The sequence below is a fragment of the Corvus brachyrhynchos genome, unplaced genomic scaffold (assembly GCF_000691975.1).
Source record: "Corvus brachyrhynchos isolate BGI_N302 unplaced genomic scaffold, ASM69197v1 scaffold229, whole genome shotgun sequence".
NCBI lineage: Eukaryota > Metazoa > Chordata > Aves > Passeriformes > Corvidae > Corvus > Corvus brachyrhynchos.
The window spans coordinates 7,629,038-7,645,673 of NW_008240042.1; the positions used below are offsets into that span (position 1 = coordinate 7,629,038).

At 36.5% G+C, this 16,636-nt stretch overlaps 1 protein-coding gene across 4 annotated transcripts in view; it reads left to right on the forward strand.

Annotated features, from left to right (window-relative positions):
* The window catches only part of CCSER1 (coiled-coil serine rich protein 1), a 562,152-nt gene that overhangs the window by 459,902 nt on the left and 85,614 nt on the right, over positions 1 to 16,636 (forward strand). Inside the window, exon 10 of one of the 4 annotated variants that reach the window (XM_017744243.1) lies at positions 2,721 to 2,768. The exons of the other annotated variants lie outside the window; for them this stretch is intronic. Coding sequence (XP_017599732.1) covers positions 2,721 to 2,746 — 26 coding nt within the window. The 3' untranslated portion in view covers positions 2,747 to 2,768. The remainder of the gene's footprint in view (positions 1 to 2,720; positions 2,769 to 16,636) is intronic. 4 annotated transcript variants of the gene reach the window in all.

The following is a 16,636-nucleotide window of genomic DNA, read 5'->3' on the forward strand; positions in this document are numbered from 1 at the left end:
TCTGGTAGTCTTTTGCATTTAGGATTATTTTAATTCATGGCACGGGGTCGCCTTTGTTATCAGTCCTCAGCAGATGTCTTGGCAATAATTTTTAGTTTCAGTTACAGGCAGTTTGGTTACACACCATTTGTTTTGGGTCTTCCTTCAGATCTTAGTGGTATCCAATTAGTAGTAGAAGGTGTTTAACCTCTATAAGTTGACTATGGCTTTGCTGACCTACCATCAAAATTTTAGCAAAGTTTCTATTTGAAACTACTGATAAGTGTCCCAATTTTAATGAAAACATTAGGAAGAGGTGGGATAACACAGTGACTTTGCTGCCTGCATCAGTGGATTCAATTGCTGTTTCATCCTGGTGCCTTGAACTTCGTATGTTATTACAATGGCTTTCACTTCTTTGATTTATATGTGGCTTTAGAACATAACTTTTTGTGTTTTAGTTCTGTGGTTTATTTTTAGATGTATTTTCTCAGTAATTGAAAGCTGTGATGGTGCACTAAGGAGAACAGTAGCATAAAAGAATTAGCTTGCAGTGATTCCAACATTTCACTTTGAACCATCAGTTGCCTCCATGATATGTAGAAATTTTGCTTTGAAACATGGGATTTCAGTCTATAATCTGATTATTGCTGATTTATAAGGTAATTTAAATTAATTTAAATATAGTATAAATTATTTCTCAGACAACTGAATAGAAGGAAAAAATTATGCTATTTTTCCTCATTATATGATTGCTTCAGTTGTATTTGATTTCTCAGTTTTATTTATGGTATGCTTTTCAAATTACCCTAGTCAAATATATAAACCAACACCCCTAAGAGCACTTAACTTGATGTTTCCAAAAAAAAATAAATAAAAGAATGCATAAGATGAATGCAAACTCAGTTCTTAGTAAATAGAATTGTTTATAATTAATTACTTGTTCTTTTGCTTTTCATCATAGAAGACTCAAGTACTAGGTTTTGCATTTATTTCCAAATTGTCATGGTTAGGTAGTGTTCAGAAAATGAACATGATCTGTGTACGCACAAAATATATAACATATACAATGTGTTTAGTGTACATATTCAATAATGTGATATTAGCAGAGGACATACAGACAATATTGGTAAAAAAAGAAGTGCCAATTCAATAAATTTTCACTTTTTGTACATTTACGAGCAAATTCTTATTAAATTTAGGTACCATTGTCTTCTAATAAATTGATACTGTCAGAATGAGAGAAGATTTTTCAAAAGATTCAAAGATTCAGTAATCCAAATCTTTAATTTCTCATGAACCTGTATTCTAATTGAAAAACCCCCATAATGTTAGCCCAGTCCTTACAGCTGTATTTCTTATTTCTAATGTTGAATCTAGAAATGCAGTCCCTCCGTTTCTTTCATATCGAGCACTGCCTATGCATGAGGGCATTGCAGTTAAATCTGCTACCCTTTCCTTCTCCCACAGTCAGTAACCTGGCTATTTACTGTTACAGAAAGAAAAAAATCCCAAATGATACAATAAGTAACAACAGCAGATTCTTATGTAGTATTTTCTTTTGTATCTCTTTCTGTGAATGGCTTTCAGCAGTGATTACATCTTGCAATAGAATCTATTCCATTAGTGAACCAACGTATGATGAAATTTGTAATTCCAATTTTAGTGTAACAAGGTAATTAAAACATTAGATATAAATGACTGATTAGTCTAAGGGTATCTGTACTTTTATTTTTCTGCTCGTGTATTGCTTGAAAGGCTGAACATGGGAGTTGTGAGCAGTCTTGCTGCTGCTTAATGTTGACAACAGGAATTAAAGAGGTCCCCTCCCTTTGCTGCCATCCATCCCTGCTCCCCCAAACCACAGCATATTCCTTCCCTTCTGTTAAGTGATGGCCGTGTTCAGGAGGAGGGACCCAAAGCACATCAGTGAAAGAACAAACAACAGGAACCCCCTAAGTGGTGTCTCAGCACAAAAAAAAATGATGGGGAACCAGATTCACAGAAAGTCAAATAATGCCTGGATTGGGCTTTCTGACAGCAGATGGATCACACCATGTTGTTTAGCGAGAGTCAGAGCTTGGTGGGATTTGTCCTTCTCTTACCTCCCCATTTGCTTCTTCTTGTGGATATATAAAAAACCAGAAGATACAGTCACAGGGTGAAGTTTCAGTGGAGGTGGTTGTTATATATTTTTATATGTACTTTTTATAACCTTCTTTATAACCATCTAACCCTCTTTGGAATGTATCAAGATAAATTTTAAATGCTTCTTCTTTTGGTAATTTAATCATGATTTTTATCCAGTGTTTGAAAAGATGTTAAACACCTCGCTTCATGTGCTCATAACCTAATGTAACATGTAAGGTCAAGGTGCTCAACAACAAAACCCCAATTGCACTCTGGTGACAGTGGTGGGACTTGTTTCCACAGTCTGTAATACTCTAATAATGGAGGGTAGTATCAACTGAAATGTTATACTCGGAGAGGACCAGTCTTTCTTTGCTGCAGCTACAAGCAGAAAGTAAGCAAAAATCAAGGTGAGGTCTGTAAAGATGATCAGTTTAGAGATCTGAAGTGAGTTGAAGAGGGTACTTCATGAAGGGGCTATGTCCATGAAGTTTTCTAGTTGTTCATTTGTGTTACATGTGTTTGAATATCATTCTTATGCCTTCTCTCTTTTTTTTCTTTCTTTTTACCTTCCATCCATCTATTGTCATGCACTGCATTCTTGATTACAGTCTGTGTAATTGTCACCACCGTGTGAAGGCAATTTCCCACGTCACCAGGTATGGTGTCACATGTCAGAAAACATGGTTTTGTGTTCTCAAACCTAGTCAGTGTTGTGCATAGCAAATTTCTCCTATGTTAACCTCTTTTCTTCCTCTCTTCCTTTCCCATTTGATATGAAATAACATTGCTGCAGGAAAGTGATTTTTTACATTATTTTCTTTTTAAAAAAAAGTTTAATTTAATTTTCTGGATCAAAGAGGTACTGTTTTTCTTAAGGGCTAAAAAACCTGTACAGGTTTCTGGTTGTCCACAGGTTATGGCCTGGAATCTATAATCTTTTCAATGGATTAGTATCTGTTATGAAGTTCTATTTTTGTAAAATCCCTGAGCTGCATTGTTCAGTTATGTTTTATTTTGGTTGTGATTGGTTTATGTTAAAATCTTGATTCTCAGCTGTAGTTTTCACCTCTGTAATGGTAAACACAAATGGATAAATTAGTGCTTTTGTCAATCCTTATTGTTCTAGTTTTGTATCTAAACTGTCATTCTTCAGTGTTTATGTGGCCTTTAGAAACATGTTATTTGCAGATTGCTACATGGCTAGCTGAGTTTTTTGAGAAAGTAGTAAGATTGTGAAGATGCTTATTTACATGCAAATTTTTATAACTTTCTAATGATGTTTCTGAACATCACTGCCTTGTAGCTTGATTACCTTTGCACTTGGCAGAAGAAAATTTCATTAAAGATCTGTTGCAAGAAACTGTTTTTAGCAATAATGGAAAACCATGTCCTACAACCTGTTTTTCAGGGATTAAAATTAATGTAATTAATGTGAGTTCATGAGCTTATGCACATTTATTATACCTAGACATGTGGAACATGAATCATGTCTTTCTAAGCATTCTTCTTACAAGAAATAAAAAGGAATGAGTGCTCTTTCTAAATGCAAATTACCAAATCCAAACTGGTAAAAATGCATGTAGCCCAATTGCTTCTGATGGTGACACATCTCATAACACTATTTCTAACAACAGTCCTTTCTTTCTTTATTGCCAGTCCTTTATTTATTTATCTAAATAAATAAATTTAATATTTATTTTGGATCAACTTCCACTCCTCATGGCTCTCTAAGCTGCAGTATACCTAAAGCTATAGCTTCTTCTGAATGAGAAAAGAAAGTTTTGAAAATTACACAGCGACTATTTCTAGGCTTTTTAGTCATATCTCAGCTTTTTCATTCTGATATCCAGTACCTCTTCAACAACTTCAACAGCATAACCATTTTCCAATGTAAACATAGTTAACTTTCTGTGTAAGTTCCTCTTTTGCTAGTGATGCCTTAGGATTTTAGTTTTTATATTTTTCATATATTTGTAATCCTGCAATTCTTTAGTGTATAACTCTAAACTCCCTATACAGTGTTAGCTACTGTTCTCCCATTTTGGTCAGACAGAACAATTCCTCTCTAGCCTGAGAATCAAGGACACCTTACTGTCTCAGGCCCTGAGAAATGTAAACAGAAGTGGGTTAGTGGAGAGCAAACTTGGGGTAAAAGACTTCATTACCTGAAGCTGTAATTGGAGGATTAACCCCTGATGTGAAAATGGACCAAACTTACAAAAGTATGAAAACCCGTGACCTGTCATCCATTTTAGGGTGTAGCCCCTGGGGGGCTTTGTCTGCCCCAAATGTACCTGAAGGCCCTTCAATAAATATAGCTGCTTTTTATTCTCTTAATTTTGTCTGGCCTCTGTTTTTAGGTAGTCCTATATGGTATCGCTAGGACACTAGTTGTTTTTTGTCTGTCCCTACAACTTCAGACTGTAAAATGGTAATAAATTAGGAAAAGGGAAGTGGCAAGTACTTCTTTTTAAAGTAATGCTCTGAAATAGCTGGATATAGGTGTACAACTTTTACATGTATTGAGTGAGAAATTTAGAGCCGCTAAGATCCATCTCAGTACCTCATTCACAAGCTGGAGGTATTCAGGATGTTTATTGGCATAAATAGGATGAGGTCCTAAAGAGCTGCAAGCTGCAGTTTTGTAGCATGCAAACAGCAAGATGTGTTATTTCGAGGTCAAACCTAGATGAACTATCATTGCTTCCTCGTGTTCCAATGTTGCATAATTACATTACTTCTATGGATTTTCCCTACTTATTGGTAAAGTAAAATATGTGGGATGTAAAATTATCTATTAATTGACACAATTAAGCCAATGGATAAGGGCTGTGGTTCAGTTGTTGTAATCATGTGAGGTAATGGCTTTGTTATGGTACCTGCTGTAGAATCACATTTTGCAAAAGCACAAATCTAGCTTAAAATAATTAAAAATTGATTTGTTTTGAACAGTGAGTTTCCTAGAGAAGGAATAACTGGAAACCTCTAGATAACTAAAGACATATGTAATGGATGGACGAATAGTTGTGTAACTGAGTCTAATCCCACTGGTAGGCTCAGTCATTTTGCAGCATTTTTGGACTCAAATTAGTAGACACAATTCCACATTATGAGCAGTATTTTGGGATCACAGAAGCACACAGTATACCTCCCATGCTTAAAATAAGACTTAAATCTGTTTGCTAATTTAAATATTCGACTTTTACGAAGGTTTTGCAATCTCAAGATCACTCCTGAAGTTCATACACCTTCTCTTTTGGTATATGAGGACCATATAATTCCAGCAGCACTCTTCTTACATTTTTTAAGCATAACCTTGGTCTGGTGGTCAAAGTTCAGTAAATTATAGTAACTGAAAATAATTTTTAAAGTGAAGCTGTATGATAAGGGAGAAGAACAGGACCTGAATGAAATACACAAGTCTGTATTTTGCTTCTGGGAACAGTCTGGGAACAAACAGAAAAGCCTTATCTTGTAGCACTGCTCACAACAGTGCTATTAAAATCTACCAAATAATTCTGCCTATTTTCTGCATTATATGTTGCATTATATGTTTGTAGTAAGAAACTAGGGCAATTGACACAGAAGTGTTATTATAGTGTATGGATCATGAATTTGCGGTAAGTTGAGAAAAAGAAAAGTTGTATTCAGCTACTGATACTTGAATTGCAGTCCTGGTAATCTAAGCCTTTTGTGATTACATTGTTTGTATTGTATTGTTAATCACAAACATCCCTTAAATGATTGCACAGAATGGGGTAGCATTTTTTAGATGTAATCAGTACTAAATGAAGCTAAGCAAGGAGTGCTCTTTGTATCTGGCCTGTGCTACTGAACTTTCTGGTTTGTGTATTTTCACTTGTAAAGCCTTTTCTTTTTGGTCACATCTTGGCAATTTGAACTACATCCATGAGATTGTATGGCTATGTCTAATGGCGTTTAAATAGTTTATATTTTTTATCATTTTTAGTTTAGCTTCTAAGAAATATAATAAATGTAATGTGGAATGCCATGTAAATTAGTACTGTTCTTTTACATTAGATAATAAATAATTGATATTTTGGGTTATATCCATATGCTATTCTGAGATGAAATTGTGAGATTTCAAAGTATTCTTTCACCCAGATCATTAAAAATCTGCTGGAGGATTTTCTTCTGAGTCTGTTTTGGTTTTATGCAGAACATATTAACTGCTGAAAAAAATTCCAAGCCCCCAAAGACTTGAGTTAAAAGAAATCTCTGTAGTTCCACTCATGCAGCAGCTGAAATTCTACACTGTTATAATTTTGTGGAAAAGCAAGAAATCAAATCTATCTATAATTTTATTTTATAAAGAAAATACTATTACAGTTTCTCAGAAAATGTGCTTGTGGGTATATTTGAAATGCACTGGGAATATGAATGCTTGATGGAATTTAGTGCAGACAGTGAATCATGGTGATCAAATATTCTCTATTAACAAATATTATCTTTTAAAAATACTAATTTTTGTGACTCAAAACATCAGTGCCTTTTGTTTCAGATTTTAATGAAACAATTCACTTTTGGCACACAGCTGTAATGGACAAATGCCAGAGGATGGAAGCAGAGGGCAGCATGTTTCAGTAAATCTAAATAGATTAATGATATTCAAACTCAATTTAAATGTCATTCTTGTTGTTTGCAAGTCTAGCCAGAGTCCTTTAGAGATATTGGTGTTTTTTTCAGCACAGACTGGGAAGATGAGTGTGTCCCAGTCTGCTTGCTACCTGCTGCCATCCTGTGCTGCTGCAGTTAGGTCAGCTGAACCTCACACCGCCTTTGACGCTCCTGCTGTTTTCTCAGTGCTAATTTTAAGCAGTTTATTAAGTGAGAGTAAATTTCTCATGGCTCATGGTATTCCTGTGAGCCTTTGATAATTGGAATAATCACTTTATTTCCACTTCCACTTATCTAAGCTACTTAAGTAGACACTACAGTAGGCTGAGGCAATGAATGATTTCTTCTTTCCAGCCGTATGTCGGTCATGCAGTATAAGTGCAAATCAGACCTAGACAAGCGTGCCAATTACTACTTCCAAAATGTGTCTCTCCCACAGAAGTTATTTATGCACACTGCTAATTAGCCATTGAGATTTTTGTTCACTGGAGGGGAACGGATCCACATGCATGGCACCGCAGGAAGCCTTAAAGTATGGGCAAGGATATCTGTGTCCAAGGCCCCAGGCCTCCTGCTTCTCAGCAGGACATTCTGACTTTCAGTAATAATTTACATTTTAAGATAAAGTACTGCCATAGGTGTTTGTGACTTGTAATTTCAGACCTTACCTGAAGAAGGGCACAAGGGAGTTTAGGCAGGATCAATATGAATAAAAGTCTGTTCCAGGAAAATGTACTGCCTGCTCCCATTTTCATCACTCAGAATTTTCTCATAGTGCTGAAGAGCCTTTCAGACTTGTCTATAATTAGGGCTCTCCAAAGTAGCAATTTGCTCTTGCTTTTGTTTCTTTTGCTTCATTTGTTAAGCATAAATTATTTATTTTTTGTTTCAGATACTTCCAGGAAAACATGGGCTTCTGCTATCTTGTCTAACCAAGCCTTCTCATTTGCACCACAAATAAGTAAACACCCCATATAGAAATAATAGAACGGAGACATAGCTCTGCTCAGAGGTGTAGCACTTGTCTCAAATAAACAGCACGTTGGTGAGACATGAATGAGAGATGTAACAGTACAATGTAGTCAGACGTAATTGGGAAAAAATACAGAGGCTAACTGAGGAATAACACAGAGAGCAACCATGATGGAGAAGTTGTTAGTTGTAATCGAGCTGACCTGCCTAGGACACAAAGAGATTGAAAGCATTAGGGACAAAAGGAAAGTTGCTATTAAATCACAGTTAGAGGTAATTTAATGAGTATTTTATGTAGAATCAAGATCTCAACACCTCTTATTCAAACTTTTGCTCTTGTTCCCCTTCCAGTTCTTCTCTCCTTGTTTGCATGTAGCTCTGGTGGCAGCCTCACTTTAAATATGGTTTCTTGTTAAATATGGTTTCTTGTTTTAGTCAGTTGCTGGTCTTTGTGATGTCTGTTTAGGAGTAATGTCTACAGAGTGCCCTCACCTCAAAGATCCTTGATTATGCTCTATACCACTTGTGTTCTTTCTGAGCCCGTAAATCTCCCCTTTCACAGTGGCACAGCATCATTAGGATGAGCAGTGAGTACTCTGCTCTCTGTGATCCTTGGCCAGTGCTGGGGCCTCTTAGAAGGAGCTTAGAGGTAAATGACTTTGGCTATGCAGCTGAGGAGAGGATGAAAACAGTACTGTTTAAAAAATTACCCCGTAAGTGCCTATCTTCCCCTTCTCTTCCTGTTTTGCACCTAGAGTAAGAGGCTTCTGCCTTTCTCTCTGAGATCTGATGGGGCCTTCTCCCTTGCCAGGGAGGATGCCATGCCCTAGGGTACCCTGATAGATGCAAATGTTGCAGTCCTGAGTCAGCAGCATAAAAATAATATGTGTATTTATATACTAATTTAGGAAGCTCCAGCTTTATGGAAACTTCAGCAGCACGTTTAAGGGACAATGATTTATTAGCCACTGTCAGGAAAGCAGGAAGGAAAATTTGCAGAAGCTGTGAAGTAGATAAGGCAATAGAGGAAAAAAAGAAAGCACTCAATCTCACACGTGCATATTTTATTCCAAACGTTGGAAGCACAGAAATTATTGTCAGAGTAAATTAAAACATTCACATAAGAGAGTAAAACGCAGAATGTAATCTGAACTTGTGCTAGTAGTATCATCTATGATAAGGGTATGCTTTCAGGTTGTTTTTATATATTTCCAGTGTAGGATGAACAAAACCAATAAATTCACATTTTTACTCCTAGGAAAAGGAGAACTATGGCATTTAAACAGCTGTACAAGTCAGCTTCGAAAAGCCTACAGTTGAGTATCTAATTGTTGATAGTAATGCTCCTCTGCATTCTCTGACCAATGTGGGAAATTTTAAATATGAGGTATTATCTGTGTGAAACCTTTCAAGAGAAGATATAAGTAAAGGTAAATGATAGTCACTCATCTATCATTGGCTATAGTAGAAAGTGGCAGCCAGAAGCTTACTCATTTTGATTTAAAAAAAAATGCTGTCACACTGTCAAACATGCCAAAGCAATGCTTTCTGATTCATTTTTCATACCTGTTTTCCATTTCACAGAAGCAGCACAGATTGAATGGGGTAACTTCTAAATAAATTTCAAGTTTATTTTTAATCAATAGCAAATTAGGGATTTAGTTTACTGAGCAGCTGTGCCATAAATTATAACAGCACACCTCAGGTAGAGAGAGATCTTGACACTCCTGAAGACAGGAATGAGCAGTCAAGGGACAGACAGATGGGAAACTCATTTATGCAGCTTCATTGTCAGTCACAAAACCAATGTGATTTTACATCTTCTGAGAGGGAAAGAAAAAGCACTCCTTTAGTATGTTTATACCAACTTAGAATAAGATTGTGCAAAGGACTGTGGAGGTACAGGATATAGGAGGTCTAAATGAGAGTTCAGCCAAGCTGCCAAGATTAAAGCATGCTAAATAAGATGGAAATAAGAGTGGCGTGACAGCAGTGTAGGTGCCAGTGTTACTACCCCATACAAATCTGTCTTACTGGGCTTGATAGTCAAGACCAGTTGTGGGTTTTTTGCAATCAGAGTTGTAATGCAATTTTGGTGAGAAGCAGAAAAGAGGGGCAAACAATGGTATCGTTTTAAAGATTCATGGAACTGCAATATTGTGGTAAAAGCTGTAGATTCACAGGACAGTCAGCAGTAGAGAATGCAATGGAAATGGCTAACTGTTTCAAATAGTCAACATTTTTTGGCTGTTCAGTCAGCCGAGTTCTTAAGAAAACCTACTGAGCTCTTAAAAGAGCGGTGAAAATATTGTTTTTATGTGAAGCAAAATGTGCTGAGATACAAACAAAAATGTAATATGCAATAAATACAATAGGCTATTTATTAGAAAAATGGTTAAGAATCACTTTTGCTATGAAGGAAATGTGTTATACACAGCAGTGGTGCTGAAGCTGTACACTTCTCAAATTAGGTTTACACTTTCAGATTAGAAAAATGAGTTGAAAATGTGTTGGGAAATGTGAAATTTTACTTGGGAGCTTAACGGCTTATTTGCATAAACTACAAAATAATCAAATAAACCTGAGGCTGGCTTTTAAAGTACACACCAAGGAAATCATATACTCTATTCTTGTGTTATTTTAACAAAAACTTTAATTGACCTCACAGTGTGGTGGTGTAAAATGTGTGTGATATAGTTAGGTAATGAGTTAGGCTGTTCAATAAGACATTAAGAAATAAATAGCAGATACGTTAATAAACAGAATCAGTGTAAAAATGGTGAAGTGTCCTTAATGACTGATGCACTACAGTGTGTCATTTTACACTTAAATTCATGATGCAATTTAAGAAAAATCTAAGACCCTAGTAGAAGTCATATCAATTGTATTACTAACTTAAAATTTTATTAAAACATGTGTGAGTAATAAAATATTTTATTACTAAAATCTGGTTTTTGTGTTCTTGAGGGCAGTTTAGATTTGTAGAGCTTGATGGCACACTAATCTTCTATTAATTCTGATCCAAATGAACTTGTGCTTGTCTGTGTTGTCGTTTAGATATTTCATAAAGTCAGATAATCTAAAGCTGTAGGCAAAGATTCCATAAGATAGTTCCAAAATCAAGCCGCTGGAAACAACCATCTACCTTTTCCCCCATCTTTAGTTAAAGACACATTCCTCATGCCCTGCTCTCATTTTTGGCTCTTTCTACTTGTTTCTTTCCTCTTTTAAATCACCTGGAGGGGAGAGTCATAATTGTGCACAGTTCAAACTTCACTTTGCCCATTTGCAAAAAGGGATGTAAGGGATGTAAAAAGGGATGGAGGTCATGTATGAGTGCAAAAGAGATCAGAAGGGTTTCTCATCCTCACAAAATACAACATAAATAATTTTGTAAGTAATATTTTAGTACACGCTATGTTTGTGAATGCTCTGAGTAAGAAGTGATGCACTGAGCACACACACTAAATTTTCTACCCCTTCACACCTGAGTTGCAGTGAATTGTTTTTTTCTTGTCTTGAGCTAAAATTTATGTGTTCACAAAACTGCCATGTCTCTTGGTGCAATTTTCAGCTTCAATGGCAAGTAAGGTCTAGGAGTAAAAATAAATTAATAAATAATTTTCAGAGGCAAGAGACCAAGCTTTTTGTTGCAAAGATAATCTGGGAAAGTTTCATCCAGATTTTAAACTGTGCTAATGCCAAAATGTCCAACAAGAAAACTTTATGTCAAATATAGTGCACAAGTTAAGCGCTTCTTCAAAATTAGTCTTGATGGTAACACTGGGAAGACCTGGGGGAATAATTCTGTAGCCATATAAAGTTGTTTATGGGTCTGTAATTAGACAGTAATCAGTCAGTGCTTGACATTTTAGCACTTCAGCCAGCTGCAATGCAAAAGTACCAACTTCAACTACAAATCTCTCATTACCAGTAAAACAGGATTACTGACTGTTATGACTGTCAACATGCATTTTATTTTAAATAGTAATCAGAGAAATTATTGTAGTTTATTCTCTAAATATGCATATTTTCTCTGTCCCTTTTTTTTTAAGTTTTTTGCTGTGACAGATTAGGTAGGATGAGGTCATGGAACGTTTTCCTTAGAAATAACACACATTTCTGTGCCAGTTTAAATCTTTAGCTTCAATTATAAAGAAAAATTAAGATGTGCTGTGGAGTGAAACTACAATGGTGAAAGATTAATTAGCTAATATTTGTGAAGCTGCGAAGATAAATCAGGTTATGCAGTGTGCGTGTAAAGTATTACTGTAACAGGGTTGCTAAATGCATAGTTGAGAGTTAGTTGGAGGGTTGAATTTTTTCTCAATCAGCTCACTTCTTCTCAAATTTTCCATATTGTGAGGACTTGTAGGCGCTCATGATAATCTCCCTGGCACTGGTGGATCAATACTACTCAATTAGTTTAGCCCACACTTCTTTCACAGTCTATTAGTGCCTCTACATGTCTCATCACACTAAATCCTTTGGGGGGAACTGAATGATGAATCATTCCTCATTTGCAGTTCCTTGTCTATGGAAGACAATTTAGAAAATTGGTTGTTTTGGGGGCAGCAGTGACGAGTGAAGACAAAATTTCTTTTCTAAAGTGAATGATGCCTGGACCTAAATGTTCCTGCCCAAGCAGAACCCAAACTGTGGACTTCTAGATAGAAGAGCTGTAACAGTGTGTGCAGACCTCTTAGTATACAAATCAGAAATGTCGCAGTCATATCAAATGAAGTGCCAGTCCAGTATAAACCCACTCTTTGGCTCAAAGAATCTTGACAAGTCAGATTTGTCTGGAAAGACTTTCATGGGTTCAGGCATAGCCTGACCTTAAGTGCCATAAAGCAGCATAAAGACATTAAAGCTGCCTTTTTTCTTCTGTGTTGTGCACTCCATCTAAGGCACGGTCTTGGACCCATGTCAGGTGTTTACCAAATGTGCAGTCGTCATGCCATAACTCCCACCCGGGAGGGATCACAGTTGAGAAGTGACAGGCCTTCAGTCAGTCTGCCCTGGGACCAAAGGGGAAGGCTTAAGAATGGTACTTGCAGGTAGCACCAAGTTTACACCAGCCATTGTGTTAGATGTAGATAATCAAGATAAAAGATTAAGGCTCTTCTACAAAGGCTGAAGTAGAATAAGTGATATCTCATTATATATGTTTCAAATCTTTGCTTTCTTTTTAAATAAATTAGGCTCTTCATGGAAGACACTGTTTCTGTAGTATTTTGTCTTTTTCATTTTGGAGGATATGCAAAAATTTCAAACTTTTATTTAGTCCTTTCCTTTTTGACTGTCTCTGATCTGCTTCACTGCTTATCAGCTACAGGTCTTTCTTTTTTTCAGATATGAGGTGTTGCCTCTTTTGCTACCACTGGATAATGTGTAAAAGTGAGATTTGATTTATAATAACAACAGTGGTAATACTAATAATAATATTAACTGGATGTAGGATCTTTCCTCCCACCTAAGAAGTAGTAGTCCGAACCACTATGCAAAGAAGCTGTAAAAGGAACATGCAGTTCTCAATATTAACCCAGTGATAGTTTCTTTTCTTAAAACCCACTAACGTTGTATTTTCAGTATTTTAATATAACTTCTGTCATTTAATTTGACATGTTGTTCACAACTTTTTAATGAGTCCTTCCCATAAATCTGAAGAATATATTCTCTGAATTTTTCACTTAATTAAGCTTAAGTAGCAATCTATTTGGACAGTGATAACATCATTTTTTCATACTAATTTCACTAATGTATCTTGTAGCCATTTATTGGACCATTCAGCATTGTCCTGGTGACCCCATTTGTAGCCTTAACTTAGAATTTCCAAAAATTAGTTTACTATTGCCTTCAAGCTTCTGTATTTACTTTATATTTCAGTATCTGAGTCTCTTTCCTGTTTAGCAGAATTCTCCTTCTCTCATACACAAGTTGGGAAGATTAGTTGGTTTTCTAATGCAGAAGTAGGAAAAAATTGGCAGTGCCTCCTGGTTTTGCTTAGCCCTATGACAGTGTCATGCTACTCGGTGAAACCAAAGGAGCTGGAAAACAGCTGGGCAGTGGTGCCTTTCTGGAGAATATCCTTGTTCTGATTCTGCCTCGCTCTTCTCTGAGGGAGCCAGCTAAGACTTCTATGTGAAACCAGCAGAGCTTGGTTGCAGTTGTAGTTATTCACTGCAGTTGTAGTGAATACTGAAAACTAGGACACTTGTGAATATTTTAGTTACTTTTCTGTAGATGTCAGAAGGAAGTTCCAGGTTGCTGCATGATAAATAATAGAGACCTGTGATTTATTTACTATTTTTACACTCTGCGTTTGTCAGAAGTAAGAGCGCAAGTGAAAAGTCCTGTGTCACCATAAAATTTTCCTTACCTCATCACAGTTAAGCTGTAGCTGCAGCATAGCTTTTTGCTCAAGGAGGGTTTGCAGAATTTTAGTCTCTTGTTCATTTAACCTCTGTAGAGCTGTGCAGAGCTGCCCTGCTCAGAAATGTTGCAGATGAGATATCAAGCTCCTTTTGTGAAAGAGATTGGAGACTTTTGTCTTAGTTCTGCTGTAAGGCCTGGAAGTGCCTTCAAATGTGATGTGAATTAGTATGCCCAGTGTGAGTTATATTCTTTGATTTTTACAGTTTTAAGAACTCTGGTTCTGATGTACAGTAAAAAAAAAGGAATCATTTATCTGCTCTTTAATTATTAGTGAGATGGATGGTGTAGTCTGATGTTACGGGAGGATGCATTCATCTTTTCTGCTGGCACAAAGGCAGTGGGATAGTTGAAGGATAAATGTTCAATCAGGGAAATTCTGGTTTTGTCACTGCATACAGGGCGTATACTTCCTTTCTGCTGAAACAAAGCCTCTGTCTTCCTGGAGTTGTGTCATTTCACTTAAACAAGCTCCTGAAACTCCTAAACTATAAATGTGCTCTATACCATCTATCCGTAAGTGGCCGTAACAGGGAAATTTGAGTGTGATTACAGATTTTCTAATTTTAAAACACTGTGTGTAGATTTACTGCACATTTATTCCTGTTTCTGGAACCCTGAAGGAGGTGTCTTTCTCAAACTCAGAAATACTAAGAAAACTTACCTGATTTTTTTTTTCTAAATAAAATAAATAAATAAATTCCAAATTAACATTTCTGCAGATTCCAGTAGCGTATTGGTAAAGGTAGTATTTGCTGTTTCCCTGTGGATTTAATAATTTTACTATTCATCAGTAAGAATGTTTATTTTCACCTTCTTGATATTCCCATGCTTTTGCAACTACTTTGAGGGAGTAATGCATGGTCACCATGCAGACCAGGAGGTTCTCTTATCTACTGGGTTCAATGTTTGATTTATATTTTTAGATATTTTGTTGTTGTTGTTGTTGAGAGATTCAGTGTTGTAGGAATGTGGTTTTAGTGTGCTTTTTTTAAAATCTGCAATTATCTGGATTTTCCAATTTCTGTATTTTGTAACAAATACTTTTCTCATGAACAACTTTATTCATCATCAGGTACTTGGATTCTGTAAGAATGAAAACCTTGGTATTTTTTTGTATAAGTTTGTATCATGCCACTTAGTCTTCAGGTTAGGCAATTTTCTGATAGGAAGTAACAGCCCTAACAGCAATCATGCTTCAGCTGACTATCTTGGAACAGGATACGAGCTTGTGACAGTTTTTGCTTTTTCTTGCCTCATTAAAGTTCTTGCTCTAAAGATATTTTGCTGCTGTTGACTGGTCTGCAGTCTGTGATAGTACAGGCAACTTAGGATTGCCTGGAACATCTCTGTCGCATCTTTGCAACACTTCTCAGGAATACATTTGTTATCCTTGTCACAATTACTACATGCTGGTGTTTCTTCTGGATTAAATGAAGTTGTATCTTGTATTGATCTAAAACTACAGTGCATGTGCTGCCATTCTGCAAAGTGATGACTTTGTGAAGTATTTTTTTAATGCAGTTAGTTGAACTACTCCTTTATTTCCCCATAGAATTAAAAGTGCATTTAGATTTACCACCTTGTCTGTTTGTGCAGCCCAGAGCCCAGGGCCCACCATGCAGCTGTGATGGGGGGCTAGAGTTGAAATGGGGTCACCTGAGAGGTAGCAAGGCTTGTGTGGCATTCAGGGAGGTGTTTGATGCACACCAGTGGCACCCACTGGGCACTGCCACTCTGGTGGCAGAGGAGAAGGGGCCACCAGAGTCTTTCTTGAATGGAAACTCTCTGGGAAGGGTGGCTGGCCTTGTCTTCAGCCCTTACCATTAGCCCAAGAGAACATTGTTTTCTCCACATCAAATACTCTCTTTGTTTCTAAAGTAATTCAGTTGCTGTTGTATTCCCCACCTAATTCACACTCGCTGTATTCCCTTTGTCCCTAAGTCTGCATGACATTATACCATAAATGCTTCAGCCTCTGTTAAATCTTAATTAGAAGTAAAACTGGCTTGAATTAACCAGGTCTGGTTGTATCAATATTTTAGCAATGTAATTTAAGACTATATGTAGAACGTGACTTGTAATTCAGAGGATTATCTACTGTTGTATAATGAGGGGAGGGAAAAAAGATAACATTTTAATGTCTTTTAAGGCTTTTTGAAATGAAGTTCTCCCTTGGTTGTACTGGCAATCAGAAGTACTTTTATATTTTTATTTTATTTCTGTTTCATCTCCAAGCTTTATATAAAAGCCCTCCAGACCAATGGAACGAAACTAGGATAAAATAGTGGGTACTGCTGAAATTAAGGACCAAATTGTCATGCTTCCTCTAGAAGGAAGCAAGTGTCTGTTAAGGCTCCCTTGTTCCCTCAGATTTACATTTAATGGTGGAACTGCTTCTGTTTCTTCTTTTATTGAGAAGGTTTTGTAGCTCAGTAAGAGTGATGTAATCACTTCAGTCTCATGCCTGGGAGCGTCG